The sequence below is a fragment of the Rhodamnia argentea genome, chromosome 1 (assembly GCF_020921035.1).
Source record: "Rhodamnia argentea isolate NSW1041297 chromosome 1, ASM2092103v1, whole genome shotgun sequence".
Classification (NCBI taxonomy): Eukaryota; Viridiplantae; Streptophyta; class Magnoliopsida; order Myrtales; family Myrtaceae; genus Rhodamnia; species Rhodamnia argentea.
This window is the reverse complement of record NC_063150.1, coordinates 13,652,812-13,671,006: the sequence shown is the minus strand read 5'-3', so window position 1 is coordinate 13,671,006 and position 18,195 is coordinate 13,652,812. Positions and strand designations below refer to the sequence as shown.

At 38.9% G+C, this 18,195-nt stretch overlaps 2 protein-coding genes across 4 annotated transcripts in view; one reads left to right on the top strand and one right to left on the bottom strand.

Moving 5' to 3' along the window:
• Window positions 1–2,627, top strand: part of LOC115751293 (disease resistance protein L6-like) — a 32,326-nt gene extending 29,699 nt beyond the window's left edge. Inside the window, exons 5-8 of the mRNA XM_048277006.1 lie at window positions 575–1,542; window positions 2,243–2,308; window positions 2,406–2,478; window positions 2,562–2,627. Coding sequence (XP_048132963.1) covers window positions 575–1,542; window positions 2,243–2,308; window positions 2,406–2,478; window positions 2,562–2,627 — 1,173 coding nt within the window. The remainder of the gene's footprint in view (window positions 1–574; window positions 1,543–2,242; window positions 2,309–2,405; window positions 2,479–2,561) is intronic.
• Window positions 2,628–3,968: 1,341 nt separating this feature from the next.
• LOC115751294 (phosphatidylinositol 3-kinase, root isoform) lies at window positions 3,969–16,426 on the bottom strand. Of its 3 annotated transcripts, XM_048273270.1 has the most exons (19): window positions 16,150–16,426; window positions 15,542–15,638; window positions 14,353–14,373; window positions 13,552–13,648; window positions 12,324–12,482; window positions 12,033–12,242; window positions 10,891–11,066; window positions 9,773–9,920; window positions 9,277–9,372; window positions 8,378–8,513; window positions 8,173–8,294; window positions 7,424–7,618; window positions 7,136–7,306; window positions 6,663–6,800; window positions 5,998–6,152; window positions 5,218–5,361; window positions 4,926–5,073; window positions 4,659–4,835; window positions 3,969–4,383 (listed from the first exon to the last, which is right to left on the bottom strand). In XM_048273270.1, exons 1-18 carry the CDS (start codon window positions 16,262–16,264, stop codon window positions 4,698–4,700), a joined length of 2,466 nt encoding a protein of 821 aa, XP_048129227.1. In that variant the 5' UTR covers window positions 16,265–16,426; the 3' UTR covers window positions 3,969–4,383; window positions 4,659–4,697. The 3 variants fall into 3 exon arrangements, with proteins under 3 accessions (XP_048129227.1, XP_030544997.1, XP_048129228.1); XM_030689137.2 differs by lacking the exons at window positions 3,969–4,383; window positions 14,353–14,373 and having other exon boundaries at window positions 4,637–4,835; window positions 16,150–16,425; XM_048273271.1 differs by lacking the exons at window positions 3,969–4,383; window positions 14,353–14,373; window positions 15,542–15,638; window positions 16,150–16,426 and having other exon boundaries at window positions 4,637–4,835; window positions 12,329–12,482.
• Between the last annotated feature and the right edge of the window lie 1,769 nt (window positions 16,427–18,195).

The following is an 18,195-nucleotide window of genomic DNA, read 5'->3' as shown; positions in this document are numbered from 1 at the left end:
TCTAGTACACTTGGACTTGGGGGGATGTATGTGCCTCAAGGAGCTACCAAACAGCATAGGAGCGTTGCAGAATCTAGAAATTCTGAATTTCAGTTTTACTGGGATAAAAGAATTCCCCAATGGTATTGGAATGTTGAGAAAGCTCCAAGATTTAAATTTTTCACATTGCAGACAACTGGGAGGGGAAATGCCAGAAAACATCCGTAATCTTTCTTCCTTGCAACGCCTTGGTTTAAATGGTTGCTTTGAGCTCCAATCACTGTCTGAGCTTCCCGCCAGCTTAACATACTTGGCAGTCACGTGTCAAACTTGCATATTGCCTTCACTTTCCCACCTAACCCTTCTCCAGCAACTCAAACTTCATCACTGCAAATCTATTGAGAGCGTCTCCGTGCCTCCAGCAACGCTATTAGAGCTTTCAGAATGCTCCCAACTGACGGATGTTGAAGAATCACAGTTACAGAATTCCCTACACACTCCCTTGAAGTTGGAAACCTTAGAATTCATTTGCTGCAAGCTTGTGCAGACACTGGACGTTTCGCAGTCAAACCATCTGAGGATACTATCTGTCCAGTTTTGCAATAACATACTTGAAGTTCGGGGTCTTGACAAATTGAAATATTTGGAAAGATTGAACATTGAAGGGTCTTCAATTGAAAGGCTAGACCTTCCAAAATCCGAGTGTATGAAGAAATTAAATGCTAAAGATTGTAAAACGTTAGTTGAAATTCAAGGCCTTGATAGGTTGGAGTTCTTGGAAGAGCTTAATATCTCTGGGTGCATTTCACTTGAAAGGCTGGATCTGCCGAAAACCAAGGGCATGAAGAAATTAGATGCTGAAAATTGCGACAACTTAGTCGAAATTCAAGGCCTCGATGGGTTAGAGTTCTTGGAAGAGCTGTATATCTCTGGCTGTGTTTCAATTGAGATGCTGGATCTTCCACAATCTGGGCGTCTGAGGATGTTATATGCTGGAAATTGCGAAAATTTAGTCAAAATTCAAGGCCTCGATAGATTGGAGTTCTTGAAAGAGCTATATATCCCTAGATGTGTTTCACTTGAAAGACTAGACCTTCCAAAATCCGAGAGTCTGAACATATTAGATGCTGAAAATTGCAAAAACTTGGTTGAAATTCAAGGCCTCAGAAGGTCAAAGTTCTTGAAAGAGTTGTATATATCTGGGTGCCTTTCAGTTGAGAGGCTGGACCTTCCAAAATCCAAGAGTCTGAGGATAATAGATGCTGAAAATTGCAAAAACTTAGTTGAAATTCAAGGCCTCGAAAGGTTGGAGTCATTGGAAAAGTTGTATGTTTCTGGATGTGTTTCAATTGAAAGGCTGGACCTTCCGAAATCTAAAAGTATGAATATATTATATGCTGGAAGTTGTAAGAACTTAGTTGAAATTCAAGGCCTCGATAGATTGGAGTTCCTGGAAGAGCTGTATATCTCTGGATGCGTTTCAATTGAAAGGTTGGACCTTCCAAAATCGGAGAGTTTGAAGATATTAGATGTTGAAAGAAGCAAAACTAAGTCGAAATTCAAGTTCTCAAGAGATTATTTTCCTATGTTTATGGGTTGAGGGTTGAAGTCCTTAGCAGAGCTACTGGACTTGTGAAATTTTCACAATCCACAGAATTGATCCTGTCAGATTGTCATGAACTTCGGGAGATCCCGAGGCTTGAGGAGTCGACATCTCTAGAACGTATTGTTATCTCTGGAGGTTCGTCAATTGAGATCTAACAAGATTTGTCATCACGTGCCAAGTTGATCAGCTTGGTGGTGAAAAATGGCAGGAAACTGATTGAGCTTCGAGGGCTGGAGAAATCGGTGCACTAGCGGAGTAAGATTACTGGATACAAGTTACTCAAGCCATAACCAGAATCTTCAGGATCACGGCTTTACTGAAACTACGAGAAAGACCCATTTGACTCGATCATGGAATTCACGACCGCATGTTTCTAAGGTACGCTTAAGGTTGAATTGTCAGTGCAAAAGGATCGTGTTGGAGAGGGCATCCCTTAGCATGCACATGCTATTGAATTGTGACCAAAATTTGTCTGACCATAATTGTCTGCATTAGCTGACAATGCATCCTTCACACGGTAAAGGATATTCCAATTTTGTTATCCTGCCCTGCCCTGATTATTTTCAACAGAAGCTTTGCAGAGCTGAAACTATCCGTGACTTAATAATTTCGACCAATGTATTCGAAATTACTATCAGAATGGGCACTTGCATATAGGTCTTTTGGGGTCTTTATTCAGTTTATTGGACAAGAGCTGTTTGTGATTCAGGTTTGGATCTTGCTGTAATTTGTGAAATTGTATGGGTGGGGCCTTCTGTCATTTGAGTGGAATTCTTTTCCAAGTTAATGTTGCCACTGATGATAGCATTGTCTGGCACAGCTTCCTTAAAATGGGCTCCTTACATGCTGCTGATGCTTTGGAAGAATGCTCGAAATGGATCGGCAAAGACTTGGTTAGTGATCCTCAGTAGACTTCCTTCTATATCAGCTAAGTGGTCTTAATGTGAATTCTCACTGCTATATGTTCGGCTGACAGGGTTTACAGCTTTTATCCATCAGTAAAGCCATCCAACGTTTGCCTGCTAAACTTTGTTTTGTTTGATAGAAGAGAGGTCGTTACTTTTGGAAGCTGCAGTCAGAGTTGACTCCGAATGGATGTATCCACTGCGGTCAGAAGTCTCGGAATCAAATTCTTTGCGAGGTTGAGATCTTATTGCAGTTGATTTGCTGCTAGGATGATGAGGTTGCTGTTGAAACCAAATTTTGAAGCGTTTCCGGTGTGATGACAGGACAGGGTCGCTGGAGTCTAGTTATGTGCATTCGAGATTGTGCTCTATTTGGGATATTGGAGCCCGAGTGATTTTGCTTTAGCTTGTACCAAAGGATCATCAGCTCTCATGAACACGAGATTTTCGGATTCTAATTGGACAATGTATCTCTCAAAAACAATTACAACTCCACAGAGATTAGTGTCGGAAGCGTTGGATACTTCGAAAACAAAGTTCGTGCAGAAAAGACATCCATCATCCACGATTTGTTCGCACACTAACTTTGGTAGCGACAAACTCAAAATGGGAAAAACTGGAAATGCCGCATCAATAGAATGGTCCGGTGCAGAATAAGGGTGCGCATGAAATCACTTCGAAATTTTTATTTCTCTGCCAGAAACCCATCTAGCAGAGAAATGTGTTTGATAAAAATCTGATCGAAGTAGAAATTCGTTTAGTAAAAAAATTAATTTATGATAGGATTTTTTACTTTTGGCAAGATTTTTCACTTATGACAGGATTTTTAGCCAATTTTGAGAAGTAAAAAATTTTAACTTCTCGGCTCGAGAATCACTTCTTGGACCACACCCGCCTCCGCCGACCACCGTTGCTGCGACCGCCGGCCACCAACCACAGCCGCTGCGGCCGCCGGCTCATGCCCACCCATTGCCGGCGGCCGCCGGCTGCCGTCGGCCGCCCATCGCCGTCGCCGCGCACCGCCGCCACCATCCACCGCCGCCGACCACCGTCAATCGCCGCTGCCGCCGATCGCCGACCACCACCGCCGTCACCACGGACCACGGCCATCGCGGCCGCGGGCCGTCGCCGCCGCCGGCCACCACCGCCGACTACCACCGCTACCGTCGACCACCACTACCGAAAATTTTGTTAATAATGTTTCAAAAGTAGAAATTTTCAATCATTACCAAACGAATTTTTCTGATCGGAAGTTAATCCGGAGCAGAAGTAGAAAACCCAACTTCTATTTTTGAGGAGAAGTAGAGAAATCAACTTCTGATCAGAAGTTGATTTCTTAGAGAGAAGTGTTACCATGCGCACCCTAAACGATCTGGACCCGATTCTTTTGAGCGCGCAGCATATACAATCAAATGGAACTCAAGAAGTACTATGGTGGTATTTGTCATCGAAACTCAGATCCGATAGAGGTACATAAATGCAAAGTAATCTGATTTGATTACCTTCGTTAAAGCATGACAACTATGTACAGATAATTAATCATTTCTAAGCTCCCAAGCAACCTACATGCTCGAATCCAAGCAGGAACAAGGGGAAGAGAGAACCAGGGGGAAGACAAGATCCTCGTTACATATAAACACATCTTACAAAGTGGGGGACAAATAGAATTTTCCCCTGCCTCTTTCCTTGAGCACCCTTGATTTCTGCTGCAACAGAATGCAACCACTGCTCTCGAGCGAGTTTGATTGGCCGAGATCAAACTTCTACCTCCGGATTTGGTACTTGCATGTGTCTAAAACCCTAGCAGGATCAGGGACCCAGATACTAGTGTCAATTATACTTACGCTAAAATACCCATCAACTTTTGGCCTGGATACTAGCGAGGCACCAGCTCTGGTCAAAACAAATCAGTCGGTAAGAAACCCCAATTTGAAAAGAATGAAGAAGCAGGAGCAACTTCACTGTACACTCAAATACCAAGAAGGGACCAAAAGGAATAGGTTATCCTCAATCACATCCCAGCACAAATAATATGTTTTCATTTCTTGTATTGTCTTTCTTATTCATCTGCTAGAAAGGTCACCCATTTTTTTTTACCTAGGATGTCCTGTGTTTCCCCCCTGCGGAATATTTATCTAGACAGAAATACAAGGGAAATCACATGTCACCTGAATCTTCAAATTTGAAGCTCCAGATACATTTCTGAATCATCGCCAATACTGAGCCCACCGATGAATAGTTTCCACCATTTGAGGGAACAATGCATTAACACTATCTGTAATAAGACCCTGAAAGAAATGTATGCAGGCTTCATCGTCCAGGTCCAAATTGAACTTCTCCTGAAGCTGTAAGCGCGGACGGATAATCTCAGTCATGACCAAATGCATAACTTTGTCTCCGGATGGAAAGTTAACGCATAGGAATTCAATTCTCACCTTAAGGATTCCTTTTTCAGGATCGGAAGCAATGTCAGGGATGTTGGAACCCGCCATCAGATGGAAAAGGTTCAAAATTAGGTTACTTGATTTCCGAAGAATGTTGTATGCTTCACAACAATATGTCTTGAATCTCGTATAGTACTGGCTGTGGAAGAAAAATGTCGCCTATTACCTCATGCAGGACATCAACTATATTGCCCCAAGTATTCTTGTAATTTTCACAGAATGAAAATGCTATCTATATATTAACAAAATTCTCTGATATTATAAAGATTAAAAAGCAAGCTACCTTTCTGTTCCACCCATAGCTTCAACCATTTCTTTGCAGAGTTTCATTGGGGGTGGAAATGGCTTAGGATCTCGGCCAAGAATAAAACCAAAGTCCACGTGGAAAAGACGTCCATCATCCCTGAGAAGAAGGTTGTCCAGGTGTCTGATGACCAAAAAGATTAGAATCAGAAGCGTTCGATAGTTTGGAAATAACTAAATCAACTGAGAAAGCATAACACTATCACAGAGACAAAGGCTGCAATAAGGACGAGACATCTGGGGATGGGCGAGATGTCGCTAGAGTGATGTGTTTTCCGAAAGAGGTCTGCTAATCTTCAATCATCATACTCTAATCAAATGGAATTATGTTAAACGTAATAATGCCATTATAATAGATTATTGCTGATACAATTACCCACAATTTAAAAAAAAAAAAAAATGGGATTGGAACTTCTCCCGCTGGAACAAACCCTATCAGACTCATCTAGCACCACATACCACGCCAAATAAAGGATATCTACACAGGAGAAGACTAAGACACAAATTCACTCTTCCCAAAGTCAGATTTTAACAAGGTAACATCCTTGACAAGAAATAGGGAAGAGAACTTTTACATATAAATCAAACAGTCAAAAATAGCATGATTAAAAGAATAGCGCCAGCTCCAACACTACGGCTACTTTAGCATTTGAAAAGTAAAAACACTCATCAACAAATTTTATACAAAACATGTAAACATCACAAGTAACGCAAATTAAATAATAATGGTTTCTACATACTAATTGCATTCTACTATCACCTGTCTCCAATGCCGAGTATATATGTAATAACAGAGTACCCAGCACAGCTCTTAATAAACGTATCAAGACATGTAGCTGTAATTCCAAATGGTCCATGCTCATCAGGATGAAACTTCTGTAGATAACTTATGATGCTTCTATGCTCTGAGAGAATCTGCACGCCAATAGAAACGTATGACGGTTCATAAAACAGTGCACACCAAGAGCAATGTTTAACAGCAGCTTGGGCATTAAATGTTGGTATTGCTTATAAAAGAATTTTCTTAACTGTTATATGTCAAAAGCAACTACCACTATCTCCAGTAACCAAAAATATGGCCATTGCCATGTTGAATATGAAATCACAAGGTAAAAAGAGGAGCAACACTTTAATTAACTATGAATTTCCCTAGTGCATTTTGCTAAAGAAAGATAATCAGGCAACTGAGATACATCATCTAAAAAAATCAGGTAACTGCGATACATCATTTGAAAGGTCTGGATATTTGCCCTTGATTTTTTATGTGCATAAGAACCCATTTCATCATGACTCCATTGTGGCGACTGAACTTGCTAGAGGACATAAATTGGCACTTTCATCTTGTTTATAAGAACTAAGCTACCCATTTCTGAATCCAGCTAACTCAAGAGGAAAGGGGTATGAGTAGTCTTTATAACATGATACCTGTGCCAAAGACCGAGATGGTATAAATTCCAACATGCCTTCATCTTGGCCAGTGGCAAGCACCTTATATGGAGTCAAGCACAGATCTAGATTTTCCGCCTTCAGCAATCGATCCATGAGAGAGACCATTTGGACCACCTACAGATAACAGAAAATTGGGGCACTAGAAAAATATATGCCATGCATGTCCAGCTGCTTCTTACTAGCACATCTATTCACTTAGAAGAATGAAGTCCAAAAAAGCTCATTCAATCCCCCAGGATGACTTACAATGCACAAAGTAAGAGAGATAAATGAAGAGTCTATCGATACCTAAGGCAAGTCATAATTTTGAGGCTCTTCTTACTTCTCAAAATCAAGGACTTATTCTTTATAAATAACTAAAGCGTCGTTATTAGAAAAAAGGTCCACAAAGTCAGAAAGCGAAAGCTCTAGAAAACAATTATCAATGCATCAAAGAGAGGTTTGATTACCAACTGATCTTGTCGAATGTCATCTCCCTTCTTGAATATGATCTTGCAACTTCCACCGCTGGCTGTTCGAAAAGTAAGACGCAAAGGATGAAGTGCACTTTTGAATATTGATGACTCTGCAGGCTCGAGACCGGTGATGAGGATACCAGGAGAGAGTGGTGAACGTATCGGCTAAACAACATAAACCAAATTTATGAAGATGAAATAGTAAGAATCTGTACCATATATAAGTTCCCATTATAGGGTAAAAGGAGTTAAAAGGCAGATAGAAAGAAGAATAAGAGATACCTCCTCAAAATATGTAAGCTCGCTTAAAAGACCAGAAAGAAGCTGTCTAAGCTTCTCAATCTTTTTCTGGGTATTGCCACGTACATTTCTAACATCTCTCATTATGGAACACAACTGAGCAGTCAACTCTGTCTGACGCACCAAACTTTGCCAAAGTTTGAATCCATCATCATTTCCATTGACACCAGATGCCAACTGCACAAAGTACAATCTAATAACTGATGTGCAGAACCAGATTTGATCATTTGTCAGCTTAGGTTTCCAGGTTAATAAATACATGGGGCCCCTACACCATCAGAAAATAGCTCTAGTAGATAGAGCCACCCTTTCCAGAGTTCTCATTAACGAGAAGCTGAAGATAAGTACAATGATACTGCACTAATTTCTCACTGAACAAAAAAACATAAAACAATTTGGACAGATTTTCTTTGTTTTTTCTTTCTCTTCAGTTAATCATCCCCAAGTAGACACAATGCAGGAGCATACATGTTCAATCCCAAATGAAGAGAAGTGCGTTACTCATTTTCGTAGTTAATAGTGAGAAAAAAATCAATTAACCTTTGCCCGACTCAGTCGTAGGGAAACACCGATAGCGGTTATGACTGCTAATGCCCCACAATTTGCTCTTATAAAACTTAGCTAGAGAAGGAGCCTCCACTCAATATCAAGTACAACTATCTACATTTTATTTGACATAACCCCTGTAGGAAAACCAAAATACCAAAGATTAGATCCGGAAAAACTCCAACCTTCATCATATTCTCTTCCAAGATCTCATAAGTGAAGTAGTAGCGTTTGGCAAATGCAGGGTCATAAAGTTCCACAGCAACATACCACCGAAGAAAGCTGGCAAGCTCGATGTTACGCAATGCTGTCATAAAGGTTTTCTATCATAAGCAAGAAAATGATTCAATGAAATATCTATCGATTCCCAAAGAGGAAAAGAAGGCATACATCGTTGCACAAGAAACTGACAAAGGCGAGATTTATCAGATCGTTCAAAGCGTAGAGCCTGCACCAACTGAAGCAAGTAGCACTGCAGCTCTTCATCATCGGCCCTTTCAAGCACACTAACTGCATATGCGCGAACCTGCAGTGAAGAAATGACAAACCGCAACAGCATCAGACCGATGCTCACTTCCTACGACATCAACAACCTCTACCTCTTTTGTAATGTGTAAGTTAAACGCACCACACTCATGATGTCAACAAACTTCACGCAACAAATCAATTCATCCGCACCCATTTATACGGCACAGTCAAGTTGAATTGCACATAGCATTCTCTTTGGATGGAGGAGATATAAGCATGTGAATGTGTCTTTTATCAAACCATCTCCATGCCTTCAAACTAATAACTCTGTTGAATGACCATTCTCCACAAAAGTTTAACCTATCAGGAAATGTACTCTCACGTTTACCAAATGTATCTCTTAACACTCCCCCTCACTTGTAAACGGGACCTCACGTCAAACGTAAAATGTGGACATAACCACATCAAATACCAACCAGAGGACAAAGAAGAGTGACTGGGCATAATACTAACAAGAGGGAATGCCAAGATTCGAACCCCCTTAGCCCAAACCTTTGATACCATGTTAAACAATCCTGTATGATAAAAACTTAGTATATCAAGAATCGTGCCCACGTGGATATCAAACATATCACTTTAAAAACTTCTTTCCTATCATTTCTCCAGTGCTTTATAACTCCAAAGAATCTAATGGAAACCCTGAATCATAATGTCATATCAACGAGATGGACCAAAAGTATAAAATTTCCAACTTGCTTGCAGAAAGAATAAGAAAATAACTAGAATCGCAACAAACAAACCATATCTTACAAAACTCCTACCTCCTCTTTTTCAAATACAGGAGATAAAAGCTCCAGAGCATCGCACACATCAATGGTTTCCCATCTTCCCATTAATTCTAATGCCTGCTTAGCTTCCTGCAAGGGTAAAAGAATTAAGAACAAGGATTATGATTTGGTGATATTATGACTAGTCAATTGGATTCTCTAGTTTTTCCAGCATTTTTTTAAGGAAAAACAGCCTTTCTAGGATCAAGAAACACATAATAAAAGATCCCATGCTGCAATCTGCTTAAATACTTTGTTAGCTAGCCTGAAGGCTGTCAAACGCCCTATTAACCAAACCATGATTTTTTTTTTTTTTTTTGGGGGTCCAAAAGGGGCATATGTAAGATTTCCTAATTAAAGAGAATACACTGACAGGAGTAAAAATAATGGAGATACTCAGGGTGAAAACAGAGCAAAACAATGTGGTTGGTTAGTTGGCATTAGTAGGTCTACAAATACTATATAAGAGTCATGCGGAAACAGTGCTGACCTGAACATCACTCCATTCAACACATCGAAGGAACTTTGTGAGAGCTCTCTTCTCAGACATCAAAGAAAAACGGAATTTCCAAAGGAGCTGCCTCTCATCTCCACTTAAAAACCTTGTAGGGGGATATTTGAGTATTCTTTGTATTGACCTTACATTTGTCAAAAGGTAGGGTAAGTATAACTACCATGAAAGGCCAAAAAGGAAGAGCAAATGTACATTGCTAGCATTAAGAATTTAACTATTAAAAATCAGAACTCTGTATAGACTATAGAATATAATCTTGCTGAACTGCAAGGACTTATACAAGGATAATCTGCCCCACGTGAAGCTGGCCATCAAGGGTGCAACATCACTCAATTTAACATTTTTTACAAGACTAAAGATAGCCCTATCTAGTCACGTAACTATGTAGATATAGTTCAATCTAGCTGAAATTTTGATGAGAAAAACTCTTCAAGCACCCAATATAACTTCTTCAAATTCATGCATATTTGGCAGCAGGTTAAAGTTGGGAAATCATGATGGACAATTTTCCAAAATACACAGGAAGTCATACCATCCATGCTGTTACTAAAGAATGCAATTAGTTAATTCAATTAAGAACAACTTAGAACTAATTTAGTAGCACAAGAGAGTGCAAATAAACTAAATGTACATATAGAGAAACAGCAATTAGAAATTTTCAGTAGTATGTCGAGCAGAATTGAATGAAGCAACTTCTCATAAAGCAAATAGTGGAAAAGGATATTTAACAAATTTCTACGTTCACATCAATTGGCTAACACCTCTCTACCTACTTTAGTCTAACCCGTCGTCTGTAATGTAAGAAAGATCAGTGCAAAGAAGAAACAAGGATCCTCAAGTAAATCAAAGACCCATTGAAAATGAAAAATAATGCTGTCCAGGACATGATACCAAAATTGAAGAACAATTAAAAATTAACTGATATAAGGCCAATTAATTTAACCAAAGCAAATATCTTCCCAGGATGAATTAAATGATTAACATTATCAAAATGACGACCGTAGTTGGAAGAGAAAAAAAAAACTTCAAAGATATTTTCCCTAGTACTGAAAAATTGTAACTGAATTTCTATGATATAACAAATTCAGGCTTACTTCCTCTCGGTAATGCTTGGTTTAAGATCCTTGTCGATAATGCCACGGGTTAAACTCCTCGCTAGCTTTAGTTGCTTGTGCTCAGATGGATTTATTTTTCCCACTTCAGGGTCCCACACAATGACAAGTTCATTTGTTGAAACTATTGGAGGAGGTAAGAAATTTGCTCCAGATTCCTACAAGTTCAGCACAATATATGTTTTTTTCACATAAAATATCTAGAAGGTCGACCTGCTAGTGTATGCATAAGCAAATAAAACCTTGCCAAAAAAGTATAGCAGCACAAGTGCATTCAGCCCAACAAACGAAGACATGGAAGCAATAATCAAGTTCCACATTTCAAGATCGTGGTCCAAAGGTATTGTTTCCTCTCATTTCCACCCTTTTCCTTCGTCCTTTTAATTAGCCAAATACAGGATATACTCCCTGCCATGATAATATTTTTATCCCACATCCCTCCATCCAAACAAGTGTTGGCACAAAATTTTACTTCACATCAATATTAGATTTATTGATGAGACTACCAATAGCCAAAATAATAATAATAATAATAATAATAATAATAATAATAATAACAATAATAATAATAATAATGTCATCGCCTCTTGGATTCCTACTGCTGACCTAGAGTATGAACTTAGCCAAGATGAGAAAAGGCTGGCACTAGCTAACACTACACGTAGACATTATACTAGGTTCTAACCTATAGAAATTGGAAAACAAGACTAGATTGCATTTCAAATAATCTTTGGTCAACAAAGCATGTGTTCAACCACCCACAGAGGAAAAAGCCTGCATCAACAAAAAATTGACTTTCACCCTTGCTAGCGAAAGTATATGATCGCAGTTCTTGGCAACCAAGTAAAATGCCTTATTACTATACTGTTGCTAATTTCCAAAAATTAAAACTAGAAGCCCCTTCTCACAAAATGAGATGCCTATAAGTCCAATTGCAACAACCTCGCCAACTGCAAAGGAAAAGGAAAAAGAAATACAATGCACAGTGTGTTCACTAGGAAAAAGAATTTGTCAAACTGTGTACAAGTATCAAGTAATACATGCAATATGTGAACTTGAATGGAGAACAAGTAAATCATTCTAAGGAATAATAATTCCTCCTCTCATTCTTCCTAAATGTTTACCTGGAAAACAACTCGATGTTCAAAGCTACAGAAGTCAACAACCAGGTATAAGTGAGAATTTCCAGCTTTATTGCTCTCCCGTTCCTTGACCTTGTCCATAGCGTTGAATGCAAGACGGTCCAGCCAATCAATGCGTTGAATCTGTCCTCTTTCGTACTTATTCATAAGCTTTTCTAATCGCTCCAACTCACCACGCTCATGCTTAGGGACCTATAACCATATTATGTCAAAAAATTTGTCATTCATGGCCAATGTCTCATGCTCACCAGCGCAGTACAAACAAGCAGAAACCTTGCCAGGCGTAGTTGTTGGAAATGAGCCATCAGCTTCCTTTCCTTGCCAGAGTCTAAGCTTCTGCTTCCCTGTTTTGAGCTGCTTTTTGCCGCTAAATAGAAGAATTGTAGCCCCACCAATCAATCCCTCCTCTTTCCCACAAGAAACATCCCAGACCTAGTGATGCATCCCACAAGATCAAACAAGCTATTTCGTGGCCAAAGCATCAATTAAATTTCTGAGTTTCGATCAAGATCAGCTATGGGTCCACAATTCAATAAGAGACAAGAAGGATTAAGATTCTTCTCGTAATTGAATTATATTCTAATAGGATTTCAATTCTGTTGGAGTCTAATAAGTATGTACTTTTCTATTTGTTATATGAGGTTTCCCTTCACTTGTGTTTCTCGCTTACAACTTTCCTATTACGACTGCAATTAGGAATTTTATATAATCAAAATTTATTTCTATCCAAAAACTTTTATTATGATTATCGAAATTAAATGAGTAGTTGATTTTAAATGGTGTGACAGCTCTTCTCTTAAGTGCGATGCTAAAGAAATCATAATGTGAAGCTTAGGAAGCTATAGGTGTGATGCCTAGGATGGTTTACACGAGATGCCAAAAGAAATTTACTCTTGGTCTTGTCTTTTGTAGTAATTTCTCATTCAAATTCTCTTCTAAATCGCACTTGCTACTTTTGACTCATTATCCTGCATCCAGCCGTAATACATATCAACACCCAAAGTGCAAGTACCAAATTATTTATGAACTACATTTGAGAGGATAAAGTTGGTGAAAAATGAAACCATCATAGGCTCGTCACTAACGAGCCCAACCGAAAATTTTCACGTGTGTGTCATGCTCTCTTAAGCAACCATTCCAAGCGTCAGCTTCCATTCACAGGTCATGCTTCTCCATAGAAGTTAAAAAATCTTGACAAAATGTGATTAAGCAAATTCGTAGAAGTGGATGCAATTACGCTAATGAACATAAAAAAGGACATATGCCCTAGTATTAGCTCTGACCAAACAGAGCGTTGCCTAGGAATGACCTTTATCATAGAGTGATTGGGAACATATGTAACAATGAAGATCGGAGTAAAAATAAAAAGTAAAGAAAAATGAGAATATACAATTGTGTGAGTAATATCAGTTAAATGATGCATATACTGTAACTAGTCACCAATATAAATCTCCAGTTAACTTGTACCTAAAATACAAGTGAAGGAACATTTCACACTCACCGTCAAAGCAAGTTGTGAGTGAGCAGTTAAGTCTCTATATTTCGTACTCAGCGTGATGAGTTCATTCCAACAGTATGGTGGCCCTGCAGATTCCAACCTGACATTAACATGAGTAGATTTAGATATACAGAAGATTCAACAAGATCTGAACCTCGTTTCTAATAGTCCTTTTGAAAGATTTAAGAAAGCTTGTCAATCACCATCTGAGGGACCAACATACTTACCCGCAACAGTTACCTTCAAAATTGTGGAAATTGGTACAAACATAACGTGAATTAAGGGTAAGCAACCTGGCTGGTTCACATGGGGACAGGTAGGTTCCTAAGTAAAAAAAATTGAGGAACTGGCCTTGACCAGTTCGGTTCCTGGTTTTATATTGTGTACACTCGGTTCTACTTGTGGCAGATTCTCGGGTATAACCGGTTTTAAACCTCAAGTCGAACTGATTTTGATCAGGTTTGTTTTTTTTCACTTGGTTTAAAAAAAAATATATAGATACATTGGAGATGGGTCTTGAACCTGGGAAGCCTAGGAATTCCATCATTACCTTAACCACTATGCCATAATTTGATAATTGGCTTGTTTACTATAAAAATATTATATTGCTTAAAGTTAGGCCCTGTTCTCGGGTCAACCTTGAAACCGATAACTTCGGTTCCCACGCCGGTTCCTAAGGGAATTAGTGGTTCGGTTCCCGATTTTTGGAACCCATATTCAAGGTTCATGATCTAGAACCTACCCACCTTAGAATCAATCACCTCTAGACTGATTGAATAATAATTTTTTGAACTTCTCTCATACTTTATTTCCTCAGCATGTTTGTTGCATAATCATAAACAAAACAAAAAGAAAAACACACTGCAAGTTTTAGACTTGATAGGAAGGACAAAAAACCAGAACTTTTTCAAGGCAGCTACCTGTGAATAAAGACCTTGAAGAGTTTTGTTTCAATATTTCACATGTTCTTGGCCATGGACACTAGACCATGACGTTTGATTCATATCTGATCTCCATGACCAGCAGAAAAGACACTTACAAGCCATCATCTTAAATACACACCCCCGACGTATACTTCCGATATTCCATCAATCTTTAACAAGGATGGACTTATTGCGGATGGTTTTTCCCTAAGGATCACAAGCATGAGTAGTCTAACTACAGGTGCACGTCTTTCCAACAAACCCAATACTATATTGTTTGTCAGCTCTCAGGACAGTTTCCAGAAGCACCCCCAAAGCACCACGGTCCAAAACGTGCTATGGAAAGTAAGCTAAAAGGTACCTTAAGATGACACTTTAAGCTCCAGATATTCAGTATCACCAGTAAACCCGAATTAAAAATTAGAACTCCAGTGGATTAAGTCAAACACAGAGTTTGGCACCAGAAGAAAAAATGAAACACTGACCAAAATGACCGATCATTTTAACATTAATAATTGAGAAATTCACAATTCTGTCCATAGTAGCCATGCTTATAATCAAAATGTTCTTCAGGGCTACATCCGAACTCTACATTACCCCTCCTAAGTAACACCCAAAAATGAGCATTCAGAGTAAGTATATATGCCGCACTCCTTACCATCAACACAGGCTACACTCATTTTGCCCCTTTCAGACACTCTCATTCTCTCCTCGCCTTTAAACAAATATGGACATTTACACACTAAAACAAAACAAAGATCAATTTTTCATTCTTAGTTCCAATCTGCTACTCATCACGGACCATAAACCTGCTTCCCCTGATTTATCATCATATATGGTAAGCCTTTTCATAAGTAACTAGAAATGTTGGAATTTACCCCAGATTATCCCATAATCATCCTTGCCATTTCCTCAAAACAATAACTTTTTTAACATGTCTGCAAATGGTAAAACAAGACATAATGGAAGAAACTGTCATTGGGAAGTAGCGTTTGGCCCAACAGACAACAAAACGAACATACAGGGGAAAAGTATTAGCACATAAAGCAAGGATTGAATTAAGAAGGCACCTTGTTCTAGTGGGAAGACCGAAAGGGGCACCATCAATGTACAGTGAGCACTCAACGAACAGCTCCGACTGTCTCTCGTCTGCAGTATGATCAATCTCTGCAGAAGGATTCAACAAAAGACGCCATATAACTAGCGAAAGCATAATGAAAATAGAATCTTGGCACGCTGAACCATCGCCCAATAATTAGATACGTAGATGTTAACATATAAGGGGAAAAATAAAATTACTGAACCTTAATACTATCAAGATTCTGCCTTTCCCTGAAAACTCACACCGTCTGAAGAGAGAGAACTCTCCTTACACCATCAAATGGTTTGTCCATCTACAATCGACGACATTTTTCAAATCCGCAATCAATTCAATAAAGTAAATACAACTTTGCCACCGCACTCAACTTCTTCACCAACGTAATCAACCTCTTCATCAAATTGAATATAGAAAGAAGGCCCAGTTCAGCTAAGACAACCGCCGAGCTGAGCCAGAAGATCTTTCACCACGTCAGACTCCAAAATTCCCAAATTCCACCACTGACATCCATCACAGTCCCGAACGAGATAAAAGGATTCTCTTTTTCATTCTTTTTCCTCCGCAAAAAAGAGATCATACCTGAGTTTGGAGAGTGCTTAGCGGGCAAAGCGCCCTCCAAGTTCTCGACTCGGAAGGTGACGGGTAGATTGATGTCGCACGACAAGAAGAACCGGAACTCGTTGCCGCCGCTCATCTTCGCCTTCGCCTTCGCCGAGTCAGAGCGCGCGAATCCCCTTCATCCCAAAGGACTGCCTCGATACCTCGATTTGGACAGCGTGAATCGGATGCCCGTATGTTTTTTTTTTTTTTTTTGAAGATTCTGAGCAAATCGAGTTTTGCTTATTTAAGGAAGTGAAGTGCCACGCACGCCAAAACAGATGGTTTTAATTTCGTTGGATGAGAAGATACAACAAATAAATAAATAAATAAATTTTTAAACATTTGGCCCAAAAAATGATCATGTGATCGAATCTTTAAATGTATCTGATGCAATTTCTTCCTTCTGTTGAATTATTGATATTTTTTATACCATATGTGATCATGGTACGGCATGTCACAAAAAGTTGAAAACTTAGAAAGAACCAAAAAAAAAAAAAAATTGCAAAAGATCGGGCAAAAAACTAAAAATAAAAAGGTAAATGACTTAACGACAGAGCACGGGAGAGTCGATGGTTCTATTCGGTTCGGGTTTTCATGATACTCGAATCAAATTATATGGGACTTGTGCATGTTTTGACCCAAATCGTGACCCCGAACTCATGATAAGGTAACGCCACATGAAAACTCCTCTATTTAGGGGATATTGTAAACCTGAAATAAAAGGCAAACTTAATAAAAGAATAAATAGATAAATAGGGAAAAATGTATTGAGGTGCTAATTTGTTCTCTCGAAACAGAACTCTTTCTTTACTTTGATTTCTCCGAACAAAAAAAAAATTGTTCTTCGATTTCAGGGAGCCGTTACCATCATGTGAAAAATCAAAATAAATATGAAATTGCTAGATATCAGAATCGAAGCGATGACCATTGAATAGTGCAATGTTCATGAGAAAATTTGTAAAAAAGTTCTATACATTATCTGTTAAAATTCATGATGCATAATAGATATTTCTCATAATCCGCTTCTCGTAAAATTAAAAAGACAATCACCGTCGGCATACTTGATAAACTCGGCCAGACGCAAGCTACTTGATTGACACCAAATTAACATGGATAAACGATCACTTAATTAACTTAATATCAAGAGGTTAATAATGCATTGCGTCTTAGCTAAAAGTTTAATTAAGTGAAAATACACATTTCTTCCACAAACACGATTAATGCGAACCCAAATATGCTAATTTTTCATAAGGTCAACCAAAAAAAAATGTTGTATTCTCATTCCGACCAAAAAAAAAAAAAGTTGTATTCTCATGTATCATAATTATGTTTTCTCGTGTTAATGAATCTTAAGTGCATAAAAATTAGAGAAAATTTCAAATAAGGATCCGAAATATTCTCATTTTCTCAAACAAGAGCTTGAAGTAAACATTGTATCAAATAAAATAAAAAAAACCCATATGGTTATAACCCCGGTCAAAATCAATCTAAGTTAGGAGGTTGCCTTGATTGGTGGATGGAAGTACCCAAGTGCGTCGAGTCTACCTGGTTTAACGATAACTACCTAATATTCATGCATGACTCACTAGTTGTTAGGGGGCATTTTCATCATTTACTTTTTTTATTTTTAAATTTTTAAATTTTTTGTTTTTCAAAAAATATGAAAAAACTAAAAGTTATATAAAGAAAAAAACAAAGAAACACGGGGCCTCTCCCCTGTGGTCGTCACCCTTGGCGAGGGTCGACGACCCCGCCAACCAGAAGTGAGGTTTGGGTCACGTTTTACCCCGATCATACTCCCATTTCTCTCTCTCTGGCCCGAGATCATCATCCTCTCCGATTGAGCCAAATGTGGCTCCGTCGAGAGAGGAAAGGAAACAAAGTGAGCGAAGAACAAGGAAAGTAAACACAGACGAAGAAGAAGAACAAGAATAATGAGCGGGAGAGATATGATTTGACTCTGTGTGAGGAGGGGCTTGTAACGGCGCTGGCGAGGGCCTATTGGCCATTGCCATTACCCTAGAG